This window comes from Thunnus thynnus, chromosome 9 (genome assembly GCF_963924715.1).
Source record: "Thunnus thynnus chromosome 9, fThuThy2.1, whole genome shotgun sequence".
NCBI classification, from domain to species: Eukaryota; Metazoa; Chordata; class Actinopteri; order Scombriformes; family Scombridae; genus Thunnus; species Thunnus thynnus.
The window spans coordinates 33,647,406-33,664,609 of record NC_089525.1 but is presented as its reverse complement, the minus strand read 5'-3'; the positions used below and the strand labels follow the sequence as shown (position 1 = coordinate 33,664,609).

General features: G+C 38.0%; 1 protein-coding gene across 1 annotated transcript in view; it reads left to right on the top strand.

Annotated features, from left to right (window-relative positions):
- mgat4b (alpha-1,3-mannosyl-glycoprotein 4-beta-N-acetylglucosaminyltransferase B) overlaps nt 1-16,996 on the top strand; it is a 105,720-nt gene extending 88,724 nt beyond the window's left edge. The window contains exons 11-15 of the mRNA XM_067598209.1: nt 2,390-2,583; nt 4,077-4,155; nt 6,355-6,442; nt 13,195-13,307; nt 15,875-16,996. Coding sequence (XP_067454310.1) covers nt 2,390-2,583; nt 4,077-4,155; nt 6,355-6,442; nt 13,195-13,307; nt 15,875-15,898 — 498 coding nt within the window. The 3' untranslated portion in view covers nt 15,899-16,996. The remainder of the gene's footprint in view (nt 1-2,389; nt 2,584-4,076; nt 4,156-6,354; nt 6,443-13,194; nt 13,308-15,874) is intronic.
- Nucleotides 16,997-17,204: the final 208 nt, after the last annotated feature.

Genomic DNA, 17,204 nt, shown 5'->3' with positions numbered 1-17,204 from the left:
CCCGTCATGTGGAAGAGCCCGGCGTCTTTCTGTTTATATTTTGCACAGATGGAGAATATTCTTGAACACATTTGTGTTAAATCAAATTTTCATAAACTGACATATGCAAACATGAAGGTTCCAGTGTAGAAATACCAGCTAATTTAGAAAAACAGGGAACTTCAGTTCATCATTTCAGTTTAATAAACAAATAAATGGTTTAAACTGAAACTAATGAGACATAATATCAATGAACTTTGGCAACAAAAGTGTCAAAACTAACATTAGTAAATACAATCATGATAAAAAAAAAAACATTTTAAAATGGATTACTGACATTTTTCAAGTTTGTAAAATGTATGAATAATAAAAAAGGCCAAATATTACATTCTGAACATTTACAAAAATAAAATACAACATGCAGGGTTTAAATAAACTGTAAAACACATCAAATATTCATAACCGTTACATTTTTCTATCTTTCAGTCTTCCTAATTGTCATTCAATGTAAAACACTGGATTATTCAAAGTCCTGGATTATCTTCAAAACAACATTTATTAAATTATTTATTTCTACAATATCTTCATGGCTCTACAGGATGACTATTGTGTTTATGGCAAATAAACTACGGTTAAACTACGGTTAAGGTTCAGGAAAGATTGAGGTTCTCCAGCATGAAGGTTTTGCTGCATCCTCGTCCTCCAGATCAACCTCCACACTCGTACTTCCACCTCTCTCCATAAAGGACAAAAGCTGTTTGCTTCAGAATCGTCCCTCAGACACTGAGCTGGTAAAATAAAATCATTTGTATAGAATATTTAAGCTTCAGCAAGCTTCCAGTACTGAGCAGCAGACAGGTTTAATGGGTCAGCCGTCAGAGGGAAGGTTTGAAGCTGAGTGAGTTTGAAGCAGGGTGAGATTCGGTCCTCTCTGCAGAGATGAAGATTGAAAACCTCTGCAGTTGTCGGCTGAGCGCAGAAACCGCAGTATCTCACAGCGGTGGCAGCTTCGGCTCCTGCCAGCAGCTCAGAGCTGAACGCCTCGGCTTAATGCCTCTGATTACTGTTAAGAGCGATGGATATTAGCCCCGCTGACTGGTGCTGCAATCTGGTCCAATCGATTGGATATTGATCCGGCCGTCGCGGACCAGTGCCTCCTCGTAGTAGAGATTGAACCACAGAGGCTGACCTGCATGGGACCGTGTACAGATGGAGGCTAAACACAGCTATTACCCTTCAGCCTGAAATGTTCTCTGCGGTTTTAGTAAGATAATCAGCACTGAATTTTAAAAGTTAAATTGAAAGAAGCAAAGTGGAAGCGGGATTTATTCGACTGTGGAGTCTTGTTATTGAGAGTGTTGAGCTGAGAGATTTGTTCCATTGTGAAAACTACTCCAGAAAAATCAAAATAATTACTGGAGTGAAAATAAAGAATATTGTGAATTTCTAAGACACTTGTTCACAAAGGTTTTGGCTTGTGAGCCTTTATAGCAGGGGTCAGCTATTAGGTTCAACCATGTTCTAGTTATTTAAGGATTTTTCATTGGAGGGTTATTAAGCAGCACAGCGGAAACACAGGCCTGTATGTCTTGTTTATTTATAACTCTGTTCAGGGTTGTGTCTGTAGGCTGATGTAATTTTAGCATTAATAAGTGGTAGCTAACAGTTACAGCTTATTTTAATACTCATTTGGCTAAAAAATGACTCATACACAAATGTTCTGTGTTGCACTTTGAGACTACTTATGTTATCCAAACACAGCGGCTGCTTCATTCATGGCTGACTGAAAGTACTGTTGATGTTGTGGTTGGCATCAGCACACACCATTTCTCTTCAACTGCCAACTATTTATGTACATAAAAAAATATCTGTTATGTTTGGAATAGACTAAAGTTGTGGAATTGAAACAGAAATTCACACATTAAAATGTAATTTCTGGTTTATTGGACATAATTTCAGCACTGTTCAAACAGCAGGGTAAATATGAGCACAAGAGCTGTGGACAGTTAAACCAAAGAACGACATTCACCTCTCAGATTGTTTCACTTGCATGTGTGCATGAACATATCAAAACAAAATGCATCAAAGTAACCCTGACAGTGATGTCATGCTTCTGAGTGTCTCTGCACTGAACTGAAACTGCAAATCAGACGGCTTAGTCATCAAGGACAGCTAGCAAGGCTGCAGTGATACCAGTCAGTGTAAAAGGCTGTCAGCGGTCTAGGATGACTAGGTGTTATCTTGTCTCAGAGTGGTGTCATCTTAGAGAGATACAGACAGACAACACAGACATACAGTAAAACACAACTCTCTGCTGTCTGAATCCAGTCGTCCTCATTAGAAACCAGGTACAACTGTGTAAATCCACGAAAAACAAAACAAAGTAAACAGACTCCTTTGTTTGTTCCAGGATAAAGACTTTGGGAAACAAACCCTCCATAAGGGTCACGCCAACCCGCTGGCAGAGGTGACGACCAGCCTGAAGACCTATCAGCACTTCACCCTGGAGAAGGCCTATCTGGGCGAGGACTTCTTCTGGGCTTTCACGCCCGTAGCGGGGGACTTTATACGGATACGATTCTTCACGCCTGTCCGCATTGAGAGGTTGGTACCAGGGAGTTACAGGGTCCAAAGTGGTCGTAGAGGTTACAAGGGATGACAGGGTATGAAGGGTACCAGAAGATACAGTACAAAGGTGTTAAAGAGTCCTAGGGTTACAAAAAGGTTCTAGCAGGACACAGTCTGAGGGGTACCAGAGGTCAACAGGCATTACATTTTTAGTGTACTCTACCACTAGTTGTACAGCCTCAAGGGTACTATAGGGATTACAAGGTCTTAAGGATGCCAGGGAGCACTAGGGGATACAGGCAGGATCTCAGGGGTACCAGAGTATTCAAGAGGTTAGAGGGTGGGAGGGGTGCAAGGAGATACCAGAGCGTCAAAAGGTACCAGTGGGTGAGTACATGGCATTGGGGGCACCAAGTTGTTATAGGAGAGGTAAGAGGTTATTGGGGGTCAGGAGTAACAGAGGGTATCCAATGCCAGGGGGCACTAGAGGTCTTAAGGAGTTGCAAAGTCTCAGGGGTGCCAAACGGTAATATAGGACTTACCACTAGGTGTTACAGGACCCCAGGGGTACCAGAGGGCACTAGGAGATACAGGACCGGATGACATTAGGTGTACCAAGATGTCAAGGGTACCAGAGTGTACAAATGGTGAATGGATGTGAGGGGTATCATAAGATCCCAAGGTCTAACATGGCACTATGGGGTTTGAGATTCTAGGGGGCACAGAATTGAATTAGGGGTCCAAGATGTCAGGGCTAAGAGTTCCAAGGTATTGGTGTTACCAAAGGGTAGTAGTCGTTACACAATCTCAGGTGTCCCAGAGGTCACTAAGTATTTCGGGGTAGTAGAGGGTACTAGGGAGTTACAGTCTTAAGGGTACCAAAAGGTGTACTATTTGTTACAGGGTTTGATACTCTTGCATCAAACCAGGAGATACTGGAGTGTCACAAGGTGCTAGAGAGTACTAGGAGTTACAAGGTCCCATCCAGGTCTCTAGGATACCACAGGGTATCAAAGGGGTACCCTACAGGTTATAGGGTGTATTCCTCCACACCCTATAACCTGTAGTACCCTTTGTTAACTACAGTGATACCACCACTCCTTCTACAACTGTTACTACAACTTCTGCCACTGCTAATACTACTAGTTTGTTACTACTAGTAATCATCATTTTCATCAATATGTAGTCACGAGTGATCTGTTGTTTTATGAAACTTCTATGGTATTGTTATTTGTGAGTTATTTGTGTTTTGTGCTGCTTTGTGTGTACTTTCTTGTTGGGTTTTGTGCCTTATTGTACGTATATGTATTGCTGAGTTTTGTACAGTATTATGTGTATTTTACTGTTGAGTTTTATGTATTTTAAAGGCTCATCTAGAGATGGGCTTTTCAAATTAGCTCAGGCTAGAAATGCTGTGGTATGTGGCATTAGGTCATGGTATATACTTCTCCCTATACAAATAAACATTAAAATAAATAAAAAATATATATTATACTCACCAACCGTCTCGTCACATTTTTGTATTTCAGGTATTTCTTTCGGAGCGGGAACATCGAGCATCCAGGAGACAAACTCTTCAACACGTCAGTGGAGGTTCTGCCGTTCGATGTGAGTCTTTGAATCCAGTAACTTCCCGTTACTGAACCAGTAACCAATCATTCATAGTTTTGTCCAATAATAATGTGTATTAATAACATTGTATTCACCAAGATAATATCTGAGATCTGTCTGATTGGTTGACCGTTAGTGTCAGACTCTTTTTTAGTGACATTACCATTTTCCCAGATCTCAACTATTAACTTGATGAGTACAATATTATTATTAATGATAGAAATGGTGGACAAAGCTGCAAAAATAACACCCAAGTTAGATTAAACTGGAATTATCCTTAATAATAGATCAGTCTTATATTTTGATGAAATGTGTGGTGCATCTGAAGTAGGTGATCATATCTTAATACTTCCACATGGACACCTTACATTGCTGGGAACAAACTAAGTTTGTGGTTCCTTAAAATCAAGGCTGAGGGATGGATCACCGCCTCTTCCTCCTCTGTGGTTGACTTTAAGACGGAGGCTGATTGAGACTGAGTGTCACAGCAGGACAGAGTGAGATATACTGAGAGAAAAGAGGATCTCCCACTGAGAGCAACCTCAGCAGAGAAGAGAGGGAAGAAATAAAAAGAGGAAAAAAATCAACCGACAGTTGGAACAAGCCGAGGACATGAAGAGAAACGACTGGGAGGCAGGATGGAGGCGGTTGCCAGGGGTAACGCTGATCAGGAGAAGGGAGGAGAGGGAGATGATGGCAAGGTCTGATGGGAAAGGATGATGTGAAAGATGAAGAAGATAAACATGAGGAACAACTAAACAGAAAAGTCTGACAAACACTGAAATGTACTTTCCTAAACATCTGTTAACAAAAAGGTTTTGACACCCATCAAGGACTGTGTTCAAATCATATTCCACCAACTCAGAATGGATGACTATGACTCAGGGAATGTTCTTTTTTCAGTCTCTCAATCTTTAAAAATTAACAATCAGGGTCAGAGGGTTCGAGGTTGATGTTTGACTTTGACAGATTTTACAAAGAGGCCTGAGAGGATGAAACAACCCAACATTTAGAGAAAACCAACAACAAACTAAAGAGTTTTGTTCTGTCTGCAACTCACAAAGCAAACACAACCCAACCTGCAACCAGACATCTTCATTTTTAAACTCAGGTAATGAAGGGATTTAGCCGATCAAATGTTACAGCCTGCCTATTGACTTATCTGGTTATCTTTGACAAATATTACAAAAGTGAATCTCCATTATGAAAATGTCCATGAAAAGGGACATTTTCATTAGAAACAAGCTGAAATTAGAAGAAAATTTAAATTCTACTTTAAGCATTCAGTTTGAATTTTATTTTCAGGTTTAGGTTGCACATTTTTGCCACTTTGAAAATGAAAAGACAATTTTCAGCATCATTATTATTATTATTATTATTATTATTATGTCAGTGGCGTTTTAATTTTCATGTCGGTGGTAATTAAACATTTTTAAACATGTAAATGAAATTCTAGATTCAGAGAATGTAATTTTTTTGACTTATTTTATTTCATTTGGATCCTAGTAGCATCCGCAAAGTGGTTGTTTGTCTTCCTGGAGTCCAAACAACATGAGCAACAATTCATCTTTGTTTTGTGAATTCGATGACACAGTTTCCATAAACAGATTCAATAAAATGCCATCGAACCCCAACGTTGTTCTTCAATGTGGATTTTTAGGGCTGATACTGATCAATGTTTTAATGTGATTAGCATTGAATGATCAAAAAGGGTAAAATAATCAAACAGAATGTTTATGTCCTTCATCTCTATTATCCCTAACTATAATCACATTGATCAATAAAATGAGAAAAATCAAAACAAGCCAAATATAGTAAAACAAATGTATGAGAAGATAGACAATCTTAAAATTAAAAACTACATTGTCAAAATAAATAGAAAAAAAAACTAACAATAATAATAATAATAATCAAAAAGGTTCCAAAACTGCAATAACTAAAGATCTGTGTGAGATTAATCAATTATTGTTTTAGTGACTTTTTGACTTTGTCATCAATCATCCATTTTAATATTGGCAGATGTAAACTTCCATATTTTCTCGCTTCTTCTCAAGCTGGTAGAATATGTTTAATGTTTCCCATCCATCCATTCATTTAAAGTTATTTATACACATACGTATATATTTATATTATATATTATACTACAATATGTTACTATAACAGGGAAGTAAATGTGTATTTGTGTGTATTTTCCAGAACATCCAGGCAGAGAAAGAGGCCTTGACAGAAGGGAGGGAGAAAACGCCAAAGTACCATCGGACAGAAGACGGATTCATCAGAATAGGTGAGTGAGGATGTCGTGATCATCACAGAATGATCAATAATCTTTTTACATATTAACTCAATTATTCAAATTTACAAAGGGGGAAAGTTATATTCTTGTCCAACTTAATCAAATGTTTGTTTTTGGTTCAATTTGTGTTAATAATGTAGACATGAGATCTGTAAACATCAGTATAAGACTCATCATACCAGCAGAGACACAACAGTCTGTTATTCAGGACAACATCCCTCAGCTTTTGTTTTCCTGCAACAACGAGGACACGAATGCATCCACACACACACTCACCATATTAGAGCTTCAGCAATTAGTCGATTAGTTGAGTAGTTGATTGACAGAAAATTAATCTGCAACTACTTTGATATGTGAATAGTCTGTTATAAACTGTAAACAGAACATCTTTCAGTTTTGGACTGTTGATTGGACAAAACCAGTGGTGGAAAGTAACTAACTACTGTACTTAAGTACAGTTTAGAGGTACTTGTTCTTTACTTGAGTATTTCCATGTGATGCTACTTTCTACATTTCAGAGGGAAATATTGTACTTTCTACTCCACTACATTTATTTGACAGCTTTAGTTACTTTTCAGATGAAGATTTGACACAATGGATAATATAACAAGCTTTTAAAATACAACACATTGTTAAAGATGAAACCAGTGGTTTCCAACCTTTTTGTCTTTTGACGTCTTACAAAAAGCAGTGTGTAGTCGGGGTCACATTTCACATGTCTATGAGTTGTTAACAGCTCCACCAAATAGTGATTTTTCCCTCTAAACTTCTCACATGCTTTCATTTCAATAAATGTTCAAATGATCCAATATTTCAGCAAAAATCAAAGATTAGAGAAAAAGTCCAAAAACTGAAAACAGATTTGTGTATCAGAACTTTGTTTTTTCTTCTTTCCTCTCCCATTAATCATCTCACCACCCCTCAGATTTATCTGCTGACCCTTTGGAGGGGCCCGACCCCTAGGTTGGGAACCACTGGACTAAACTAGCTAACTGTATATAAAGTAGTGTAAACTAGCTCCACCTCCAGCAGCTACAACAGTAACATGCTGCTCTAACACTGATGCTTCACTATTAATAATCTAATGATGTCATATATAATAATATATCAGTCAGAGGGACCAAACCACTACTTTTACTGCAATACTTTAACTACATCAAGCTCATAATACTTATGTACTTTTACTGCAATACTTTAACTACATCAAGCTCATAATACTTATGTACTTTTACTGCAATACTTCAACTACATCAAGCTCATAATACTTATGTACTTTTACTGCAATACTTTAACTACATCAAGCTCATAATACTTATGTACTTTTACTGCAATACTTTAACTACATCAAGCTCATAATACTTATGTACTTTTACTGTAGTAGGGTTTTTCATGCAGGACTAATGGAGTAGTTTTACATTGCTGTATTGGTACTTTTACTGGACAAAACAAGACATTTAAAGACTTTGATGTGATCGACAATTTTCACATTTTTCTGAATTAATGATTAACGATTTAATTTAGAAAATAAGTTAGTTGCAGCTCTATACTATGTGAACTCTAAATGGTACTACAGGCCTCTCCAACCCTGAGCTTAGCCTCGTCTACTGCAGCCTCTCTGATAAAGAGAAACACACAGTCACTAAACCCTTTATGCACATTTTTAATGTGGGAATGAAAATAACCAGAAGAATTGCCAGAAATTAGATTTAAAAAGTGTAAAAGTTGGTATTACCCCTCAAACAACCCTTTAAAAAAAGAGAAATCTTTCCTTCTTTGTCCTGATGAAGAGCAGCAGTAACATAAACTCACGCTGAAGGCAGTTCTGTGTGAAGGTTTGTGGGACATTTACAAGTTTGGCCGGTGATGTAAAGTTCACTGGTTTGGGGAAATTTCTAATATTATTTTATGAGTTATGTAAGCAGTAAAACAGTAGCACTGAGCAGTAGCAGGTCAGCTGGTAGCTGCAGGGTTTGTAGGTGGTTTTGAGTACAACTTCTTGACAATAAATCATCTGTTAGAAGTTTCTGTGTTGCTCTGATCAGCTGTTCAGACAGATAAACATCAACACAAACAATAAACCAGCAGGTAAACACGCCTGCAGCAGGTAAACACGCCTGCAGCAGGGGGCGCTGTAACCGACTGCTGACTGGTGAGCGGTCAGCAGCTGGAGGACCAAACCTGATTTATTAGGATATGTGTAAATTAATAAAAGAATAAAGACAGTAACATGTTTGTAAATTTACTTTACTTTAGTTTATTACATGTATTTGTCAGGGACAATGTACAAAAAAACATTAATCTCACACAAGGAGAAGAAAATTACTAATTAACTAATGCAATTAATACAAATACATGTTCAAAATACATTTAATACTAAATATACAAGAAAATGTGAATAAATGCACATAATTACAAGAAGTTAACAAAAAGGACTAAAAGCCTACAGGCATGCTAGCGGTTAGCGTCACCATGACGTTTACCACAAAAGTCAACCTCATCAATCCATCCAACAGTAACAGAAATATTTCAGTCTGGATCAAAGTAATGAACAGAACGACATTACATCCACAGAGCTGTGCTGCTAGCATGGCTTAAAAATAAATAAACACATAAATTAATTTAATATCATTTATTTGGTCTTTTAGTGGAGCTTCAGGGTTTTTTTTCTCCATCAGCAGAATGTCGTTTTCCTCAGTGAGGTTTATATATTTTTGATTTCAGCAGGATTTATTTGGACCTTCAATAGATGTTTTGTCCTGCTGTCTCCAATACAAATATAACAAGAAGAAGAAGAACCAACAGAAAATGTCTTTAATAGACCTTCTCAACAGTTTGTGCTGTAAAAACATTCAATCTGGAGACTTTTCTTTTTCATCTTTCCTCCAAAAAATGACCTAATTTCTGAGACTATTTGAGTCCACTGAGGATTTAAAGAAGGTATGAAGAGAGGATGGCGTGCAGGAGGAGAGGAGGGCGAGTCTGATCTGACATCATAAATTACCAGCAGCTCTTTATCCCCTTCATTAATTTTTCAGATGAGTCGGCGGATCGATCCGGCCGCCTCTCCTTCACTCTATTAATTTCAGCGAGCTGCCTTCAGACCTCCTGCGTCTGCAGAGAAACTCAGAGATCGTCCACATGTTTCAATAAGATCCACCATGTGAGAGATTCAGGACTAAACAGGAAGTTAAAGAAGGAAAGCAGAAACAGAGAGGATGAGATTATATACACATCTGTTCCTCTTTACCATGAAGATAATCTTTCTCTAACGTCAAACAAGTCCCGGTCGTCTAAATGTGAAGAATAAATCCGGTTTATTGCAACTTGCATTTGCATTTGTCCATCACTTCTAACTTTAATAACCCTATAGTCATTATGTTAATGTCTGAGATCTGTTTCACACTCACTTCTCAGATATTAACTTCATGAGTTCAGCAGCGGTGGAAGAAGTACTCAGATCCTTTACTCAAGTACTAATACTGCAATGTAAAAATACTCCATTACAAGTAAAAGTCCTGCATGAAAAAGTATCATGAGCTTGATGTAGTTAAAGTATTGCAGTAAAAGTACATAAGTATTATGAGCTTGATGTAGTTAAAGTATTGCAGTAAAAGTACATAAGTATTATGAGCTTGATGTAGTTAAAGTATTGCAGTAAAAGTACATAAGTATTATGAGCTTGATGTAGTTAAAGTATTGCAGTAAAAGTACATAAGTATTATGAGCTTGATGTAGTTAAAGTATTGCAGTAAAAGTACATACGTATTATGAGCTTGATGTAGTTAAAGTATTGCAGTAAAAGTACATAAGTATTATGAGCTTGATGTAGTTAAAGTATTGCAGTAAAAGTACATAAGTATTATGAGCTTGATGTAGTTAAAGTATTGCAGTAAAAGTACATAAGTATTATGAGCTTGATGTAGTTGAAGTATTGCAGTAAAAGTACATAAGTATTATGAGCTTGATGTAGTTAAAGTATTGCAGTAAAAGTACATAAGTATTATGAGCTTGATGTAGTTAAAGTATTGCAGTAAAAGTAGTGGTTTGGTCCCTCTGACTGATATATTATTATATATGACATCATTAGATTATTAATAGTGAAGCATCAGTGTTAGAGCAGCATGTTACTGTTGTAGCTGCTGGAGGTGGAGCTAGTTTACACTACTTTATATACAGTTAGCTAGTTTAGTCCAGTGGTTCCCAACCTAGGGGTCGGGCCCCTCCAAAGGGTCAGCAGATAAATCTGAGGGGTGGTGAGATGATTAATGGGAGAGGAAAGAAGAAAAAACAAAGTTCTGATACACAAATCTGTTTGAAAAGTAACTAAAGCTGTTAAATAAATGTAGTGGAGTAGAAAGTATTAAAGTAGCATCACATGGAAATACCCAAGTAAAGTACAAGTACCTCAAAATTGTACTTAAGTACAGTACTTGAGTAAATGTACTTAGTTACTTAAAAATTATGGAAAAACTACAAAAATAAATTGTAATATCCTTGAATTATCCTTTAGCTACATATCAGGCTGTTTAGTTTGAGCACTTTATGGCCGTTTGGCTTCATCTTCTCTGGTGGTGAAAACGAGCTCATTAAGATCTCTGAGCCTGAACTCCAGCTTGTGCTGCCTGTCAAACGTTTGTTGGCGTCACCGTCTATGACAAGATATAATTACATTCAGAGCTGCTTTCTTACCCTACTGAGAATTGTCCCTGCCACATGGCAGCATGTTCGTCAAACTGTCCTGTTACTCTTGATCTTGTATTGAATCCATAACTGTCAGTGTTCCCTTTAGAAAATACAGAACATCACTGCAGAGAGAACAGACAGATTCAACCTCCGGGTTTTATCTTCTTCATTTTCTGTCTCTGTGTGATCTCTGTTTCTGAGAAAAAGCTCTTAGACCACAGTACATGTCGCTGGATCCTGAATGAAAGCCATAATACCCACAATAATAACAGATAATACCTGTGATAAACAATAACACACGCACACACCCCAGACGCTGCTCTTTGTTGGGATTACGGTCACACTGGTACCTGGATGCATCACATCCAGGATGATAATCCCAGTAAATAAAATCCTCTGGGGGATTATTGCTCTGTTGAGGTGCAGTCACACCAAAAACCAACGTTCACTGAGCAGAAAGAGGACTGAACACCAGCGGGACGCCAGATGGGCCCTGATGGAGACGAATGCAGCGATAATACACACACACACACAAAAACATCACTTTTTATTTCTGCACTGACAGCCGACAGTCATATAAGGAAGAAAACCATCACAAAACCACAGGGGTTAGTTAATGGACTTTGGATAAATGTAATGGGTCTTAATAACCCTGTAAATTATGCACAAAAAGCATAAAGATCCCTCAATTACACGAACCTCCATCAGCAAATGAATATATAAATAATAAACCAGGAATAAATCCCTTAAAAACCCCATGGAGGTAAGTAACCCTTACTCTTATTATCAGGGCTTTTAGCCATGCAAGCTGCATCTCTGTGGACGGAAACTTAACTCCATCCACCACTTTGCTTCAGACTGAAATATCTCAACAACTGTTGGATGAATTGCTGTGAGATTTGGTTCAGACATTCATGTTCCACTCTGGAGATGAATTGTAATAACTTTGATGATCCGCTCACTTTTCATCTCGTGTCCCCATCTGGTTAAAACTCTAATTTGTCCAAAACTTAAAATTACAGGAAACTTGACTTAGAATTTCATTTCTTCCATATTAATATGTCGGGAATACGTGTGATGTAACGTTCAAAGCATTTAAACTTACAGAAAACATCAAACAACAACTAATGTATATGTGGATATACTGAACTGTACATACACACAAATCTTTATTTGATTTATTTATTATTTTATCACAGTAACAATATGGAATACATAGAGGAGTGGGCAACAAAGGAGAGGGAGTTTATAATGAGATGTTTGTTTTGTGTATTTAAATGTTGAGGTTGAGTGTTCGTGTCCATATTGTAATTCTTGTATTTGTGTTATTTGAGATGTAGGAACTGAATTAATTTCACTCAAATGAAAAAGTGTGTCCAAACCTTTGACTGGTACTTAATATTGTTAAGAAATGCTAACACAAAGTTATACACAGAGAAAAAACTAAAAATCACCTTTAACTTTTATTATTTTTCTTGCAGAATCCATACACCATATGATATCCAAATAAGGAGAAACTAATGGTTATTACACCGTAAACACATTAATTACAATGCAAAACCACTGACAAAAACCAAAAAACATCAAAGAATGGGTGCACATTTAATACAAACAATACTACCAAAAATAGGAAAATCAGAATATTGTCATTATACTCAGGTACAATGAAATTTCTCTGTTTGGTTTCTCTCAATGTAGTTAAGACAAATAAATAAAAGCAGTATCAGAAAACAACAGTGATAGTAGCATAATGGTTAAATTAAATGTACGCATTTACAATTTACAGAGGTTGAATTTTGTAAATATTAATAAATAGATGTTAAATCTTTGTGTTGTGGAGGTGGGTGTCTGTGTTACTTTATTATCTGATATTCTTGGTATCTTGTATTTTCTATAAATGACTGTGTGTTTTAAAAGAGTTGTCACAAGGCATTCTGGGATGTAAGTGACCCAAAAAAACACAAACCACATTCCTGAAAGTCTGTGAACATCACAGATTCCTTTAAATGTAACACGTGAAAGGCCATCAGGTTATTGATCCTATTGATCTTCTCTTCCAGGAACGTTCCAGAATGGGATCGCGGAGGGGGAGGTCGACCCTACCTTTGGGCCCCTGGAGGCCATGCGTCTCTCAGTGATAACGGACTCACCGGTCTGGGTGATCCTCAGCGAGGTGAGGTGGTCTGGGTGGATAGCTGGGACCAGTTTAAAACTGGTTTGACACACAGCAGCTCAGGGTTTTGTTTAGAAACGCCTTTGAATGGAGACATTTATCCAAAATGACAGTGAACAGGGTGGCGGAGGTCTTTGGGTAGGTGTAGGGGTCAAGGGGTGTCTGCAGAATTTAAGTAGATTTCAGTAAAGGTTTCATGAGTCCCGAAGTCCTTGCTGGGGTTCTAGAGGGGTCTAGAGGAATTTCTAAGAGTGGTTTGAGCATCCTTTAGGGGGTCCAAGGTCTTAAAAAGTCCCAGTGGAGATGTGAAGATTCAAGAGGTGCTAGAGAGGGTTAAGATTCAAGGGATGCCTGAGGAGGTTCCGCAACTTTCAGAGAGGTTTACATTAATCCTTGAATTAGTCTTTAATGGGGTTCCAAGCATCCTGGAGAGGGTTCCTATTGTCATTGATGTGATCCCAGACATGTTTTGGAGGCTCAAAAGGTACTAGAACATGTTTAGGGGGCTTTGGAAGGGGTTCCAGGAATCCCAGTAATAGTTCTGGCTGGTTACAGAAGTTGCAAGTTCTTGACAGGTTTTCAAGGTGCCTTGATGGCTTTTGAGTACCAGATAGTTTGGACAGATGTTAGGATTCTTTGGAGCCCCTTTACTTGTGTGCTGAATGGGTTTTTAAAGGTTTTGGGGTGGTTACAATGGATAATGAAGGATAATTCCAGATTTTTCATGATCTCTGGGAGTTGAAAGGGGACAAAAGGTTGGTTCCAGGTTCCTCAGCTGAGTTTGAGAGGGTCTGCAGGAGTTCCACTGTTTTCAGGAAGGGTTCCAGGACTTCTGAGATCCTTTCTGGGCCTCTAGGGGGGTAAATAAAGTGGTGTTATGGAGGTTCAAGAGGTCATTGTTGTGTTTCCAGTAGTGCTAGAGAGGGTTCAAGTTCTATGGGTTGTCAGGCGTGTCTTTCCAAAATACCAGATGGGTTTTTAAAGAGTTTAAGGGAATTTCAGATTTTCTTTAAGAAGTTCTTGGTGTGAGGTCCCTGGATTCATAAATCGGAGGGGATAAGGGAAATTCTAGGTCTGGTTAAGAGTTCTGAGGATTTAGTCAAAGTTCAAACGACATGAAGTCTTGATTGCTTTTTGCTTACTCAAAAGGAGTTTTGTTTTTATTTAGGTCGACCACTCCTAAAATGGTGTTTATGTCAAAAGGTTAATTTCACAAGAAATCTCTCTACAATAGAACATGTTCCTAAAACAACAAATAAACAGATATGGTTTGTTAATCAGACTAATTCACACTACAAAGTAGGAATGTGGAATGCAAACCTTTGAGCATGAACTCCTGACCTCTGACCTCTCTCTGGGAGTCGGTGAGGAGAAAGTCCTTCTGTCTTTAACCCTTTAATGAATAAATTAGTGTGGGTTCAGTGGAGAACTTAAGCGTCTTGTGACTGCAGGAACATTTCTTTAAGAAATCACCAGCATCAATCCACTATCAACTCCAAGATCACTAATTGTCTGAACTCATTGTTTCTGTATTTTACAGTTGTTTAAGTTTATGTCTTCAAAACTCTAATGCATAAAGTCAAACTGTGCAGCAGTTTTATAAAAGGGAACTCTGTAAAACAAATCTATGAATTCATGTTCTTGTTATTTTAAAGACAAAAATCAATCATCACATTACAAACGTATTTCATTTATCATATTTAACCATCGTTTAACTCCTGATACCTCTGAATGGAGCCATTTCCCCCTCAAAGGTTTTTAGTTTGCCATCAGTGAGATTCTTATCAAATATTTATCTGCACTTGTAACATCAGCTGCTATTAAACATAAATACATAACTAAAACAACATCTGAAGGAATGGCGGTTTAATATATGGTCTCCAAGAATTTGTGAATTTCTTGCCAGTGAGGCAGAAGTTTGGGACATAAACCAGAATCTGTGATAGTGGTTCGGCCTCATTGCTGCCACACATTTGTGAAATATTGATGAAAACTGTTTTGGTGAGAAGTAGTTTTTGATAATGATCATTTTATTTTAAAATGCAGCAATGAGTAAAATATTTATGGACATGTTTACAGTGTTGATGCTTTGATAGATTCTGTATTATTATTTTCTGTGTCAAGTCGAAATTAGGAGTTCAACATTTTGTTCAAATCTGTGACGAGTTTTTCAAATTGAAACTTTGTTGCGAATATTAAGTTTCTGTTTTATTTATGATATTACAACACAAACATGAAAATATAATTTTACAGTGTGACTGAACACTGTGAGAACCAGCAGGACTGCTGATTAATCATTTCTACTTTTTACTATATTTAATGTGCTTTATTGAATATGAATGTTCTATTTTTAGCTTTAATGAGTGTTTTATACATAATTTATTCTGTCTTTCCAGTTTTGTAGTATTGTCTTCTTGGTTATTAGTGAGATTAGTGGGAAAACTTTAAAGGTGGGACATGAGGGAATATTCAGATGCAGAATCTCAGATGGTTTATTGTTAAAATACTGTAGTACGCTGTGAGTTCATACTGGTTCTTACTGGTTTCTGTGGTCTGTCTTCTCTCAGATCTTCATAAAGAAAGCAGAGTGAAGCTCCTCTCCCCTTCAGCGATACCTCAGCACCTCCGAGCGTCCGAGCGCCGAGCTGCTCGCCAGCTGCTGTCCCGCTCACCAGTTCCCCACCGCGGTGCCACAGCGCCACCTTCTGGCCGGACCTCGCCACTGCGGGGCTGAACAGACGAGAGACTGAACAAACAGACCACACAGACAGACAGACAGACAGACAGATGATAACAGGACACGCAGGAAAAACCTGTCGCCTGGTTTTGCACAACGCGCAGAAAGAGAAATTCCTCTGAGACGATGCTGTAATTAATCATGAAACCTGTATTTATGTGTACATACAGTGAGGTAAATGTTGAAAACACTGGTAACTGTCAAGGCGGTGGCGAGAGCACCGTGCCACCTCTGATGATGAAACTGTCGCTTCAAAAGACTCAAAGGCCTCTTTCTATCTGCAGACGGCCGGTCCGGACCTTTCTATCAACACTATCCCACCAGTTATACCCCACAGTAACCATGTATGTGCATATATGCATAGAAACACACTATCATATGAATGCCCTCCGTGTGTTGATATGTGTCTGTAGTTGCTGCTCGGGGGTTGACGAGTTGCCTTAAACAAAGATGAAGAGCAGATTTACTTCAAACAGAAACGACCCCGGATCCAAAAATGTAGCAACCACCGATACCCAGAATCCTATGCTGCGACCTCGGACCTTCTCACACAGCGTTTATCATTGTGGCTTGACACTACTGACGATGGAAGGCTGGTATTTAGTGTTTTTTTTTTTTTTTTTAATGACTCACTTTATTTTAAGTTAACTGAGGCCTTGTCACTGACGACTGCTCTGTGTTCTACTTCGCAGTACTTTAATTTACTCTGCTGTGCTCTATAGTACTCCACTGTACTGTAGTTTTTTTCAGTCCAGTGCAAAAAGTCTTTTCTTTCTTTTCTTCAGTCTCTCATTGACATGTTTGGTAATAAATAGTAAAATAATAAAAATTCTTCCACCGGTTTAATTTTCATTTCTCCATAAAGACGCTTTCAGTCTTCCACTGGGAATTTTATTTGTAGTGGGAGACTCATGTTTGTTTGAATTTTTTGATAAATTGTTCCCTGAAATTACTAATTTGTGCCTTTTTATATCCTTAATTTGTTCCTGAATCAAGTTGTTTCCTTCAGTCTGTGTCCTCGTCACCTCCACACTCTCACTTTAGACCAATTTAATTTAATCCTGCTTGATTCGGAGCTTAGACTGAGGTATGTAGATCTACAGTGTGTGGCCAAAAGTAAGTGGACAGCTGTGTCCTACTTTTGGTCTGTCAGCATACAG